At 50.2% G+C, this 2,785-nt stretch overlaps 1 protein-coding gene across 1 annotated transcript; it reads right to left on the bottom strand.

Moving 5' to 3' along the window:
• Nucleotides 1–4: 4 nt before the first annotated feature.
• Nucleotides 5–2,761, bottom strand: LOC108562729 (RNA-directed DNA polymerase from mobile element jockey-like; the record flags this gene model as incomplete). Its single annotated transcript, XM_017921149.1, has 1 exon — nt 5–2,761. A coding segment is annotated over exon 1 (2,706 nt), but the record flags the coding sequence as incomplete, so codon positions are not given.
• Between the last annotated feature and the right edge of the window lie 24 nt (nt 2,762–2,785).

Below are 2,785 nucleotides of genomic sequence, written 5' to 3'. Positions count from 1 at the left end.
CCGAGAGAACGTCTGATAGGATTCCTGGAGCGATGATCGTGGATACGGCTTCGGAACCCAACCACTCCTGCACCAGCAGTGGGGTTCCTCTGGATGTCCAGAAGGGTGAAGACCGGAAGGCGTCTGCGGCTTGTCGAATGGCTGGGAGGACACAGGTTGGGCCCATAGCTCTACATTTAATCACGTATTGAGCGGTCAATCTCATCCTTCTTAACCGAAGAGGCGGAATACCCATCTCAGAATGGAGCACGTTGATTGGTGTTGACTTGAGGGCTCCCAGGCAGATCCGAAGCGCCTGATTTTGAATCCTGTCCAGAGCCGCCAGAGATGTTCCCGGACAAAAGGAGTATATGGAGCACGCGTAATCCAGTCTGGACAGAACAAAGGCCCTGTAGAAACATAAGAGGGTACTCGGTTCCCCTCCCCAATCTCTACCTGACACCGCTCTCATCATGTTGAGTCCCTGCATACAGGAACGACCCAAGCTGCCCACCTGTTTGTTCCAGGTCAACTTATCGTCCATCCATATTCCGAGGAATCTATGTGAATCGACCACTCTGACTATCGAGCTTCCTATTCTAATAAGAGGGTCAAGAAGGCGTCTCTTTCTTGAGAACAGCATGCACTTAGTCTTATCAGGGACCAGGGAGAGGTTCCTGAAATCCAGAAACTCTTGGAGACGGCCAAGTGACGCGTTCATGCGTATAGCCAACGAGTTTATGTTCTTCCCGGTAGTGACTAGGGCTATGTCGTCCGCGTAGATAAGAGCCTGTACTCCGTCACCGACTAATCCGTTGATTCCTCTAACATATACATTGAATAATAGCGGGCTAAGAGGGCTACCCTGGGGAAGGCCCTTGTATGAGTATCTGGCCTGCGACGGGTCCGCACCGACAAGGTGGAGGGCCTTTTCGGTAACTAGGGCTGAGATAAGATTAACGAGTCGAGACGGAAGTCTAAGGTCTACAAGGATGTTCTGAAGACAGGTGATAGAGACATTGTCATAAGCTGCCTTGATGTCAATAAAGCACACTAAAGTATGTTCCTTTCTAGCCAGACCACTGTAAATAGCCGCAACTAGAGTGTATAGGTTGTCAGCTGCGCCTCTACCCTTGCGGAAGCCTGTGACGTTAGGCGGAAACAGATCTCTGCTCTCAGCCCACCGCTCTAGCCTGTTTTTGATGATCGATTCTAAAGTTTTCCTCACACAAGAGATCAGAGCGATAGGTCTATAGCTGGATGCCTGGTCTTGTGGTAGATTGCCCTTAAGAATAGGAACGACGGTAGCTCTGTTCCAGCTGCACGGCACTATCCCCGAGAGCAACACGTCATTAAAAAGAGCGCACAAAATCCCTCTGCTGTACTCGTCTAGATTCCTCAACATGCCATACGAGATCTCGTCCTGACCCACAGCCGTGTCCTTGGATCTGCAGAGAACACGCTCCAATTCCTCCGAGCTAATTGGGAGGTTAAGGGTATCATCTTCCTCGTAGGGGGCAGGATCCAGTATTTCAATAGGCAGTTGAGGTTCCTCTGGGGTGAGCTTTTTAAGGAAGGGATCTCTCCACAGCTGTTCATTTAATCCAAGCGACCTCTCCCCAGTGACTCCTCTATTAAAAACCCTGATCCTTTTCCACACCTGTGTAGAGGGGGATTCCCTGCCCAAGGATTCGCAGAACTCTTTGAAACTATCCCTCTTCTTTTGTTTCAGGAGACGACGCGTCTCCGCCATGACCCTCCTGGCCGCAATTAGGTGTTCGAGTTTGCCCGTGTGGTGGAAGATCCTAAGGAATCTTCTCCTTCTTTCCGTCGCAGCGCTACACTCCGCATCCCACCAGGGGCAGGGTGGTTTGTAGGAGAAACCTCTGTTAACAGTCTGAGGGGAGCACTTCTTTGCAACTCGGAGCAGTAGTTCGGACAACGAATCGATGGTAAACTCCGGGATTTGAGCCGTTTCCTCCGAGACCTGTGAGCGGTAGTCCTCCCATTTGATTTTGTTGTACTTCAGACGCGTACTTTGAGTAGTACTGCGGCTAGGTTCCGGCGTCTGATGGGGGCCTAGAGAGACGTTCGACAGGACGGGCAAATGATCGCTGCCCAGTGAATCATCCAATGTACGCGACGACGAGGAGGTAACGAGATCGGCGGACACCAGGACAAGATCCAGCAGGCTAGTCCTCGGAAAAGCGATCCTAGTTGGTCGCATATCGTTGATGATAACCAGGTTGTGTTTATCCATTGTGTAGGCCAACTCGCGACCGTTCCTATTATCCCCGTTATGACCCCAATATGTATGATGGGCGTTAAAGTCACCCGCAAGAATAAATGGAGGATTCAATGTGCCGATTAACCGGTCCCAGCTACCTCTATTGAAGTAAACGTCCGGAGGTATGTAAACAGCGACGATCTCGATGCCCGCAATCCGAATGGTAGCAAATTGAGCCAGTCTAGGATGCACGAACATGGGAATGTGCATGGGGCAGTTGTATTTCTTGGCGAGGAGGATAGATACTCCACCCTTTCCGTCATCCCTACGGTTATGTATGGCTCTGTAGCCTGGCGTCGAGACCCTTACTCCAGGACGGATCCAGGTCTCGCTAATTAAGAGTATATCGATGTTCGAGTTATTAGCGTAGTTTATTATTGCTGAGTGATTCGAGAGGAACGACCTAGCGTTCCAGCTCAGAATACTCAGATTCCTGGGTGTCATTATCTTGGATTGATTCGTTTATCTGGTTCAATGCAGTCATCAGTAATTTTATGGCTGGAGCTAATCTTGAATGGG

This window comes from Nicrophorus vespilloides, unplaced genomic scaffold (genome assembly GCF_001412225.1).
Source record: "Nicrophorus vespilloides isolate i.1.1-1 unplaced genomic scaffold, Nicve_v1.0, whole genome shotgun sequence".
Taxonomy (NCBI): Eukaryota; Metazoa; Arthropoda; class Insecta; order Coleoptera; family Silphidae; genus Nicrophorus; species Nicrophorus vespilloides.
This window is presented reverse-complemented; position numbering and strand designations above follow the sequence as displayed.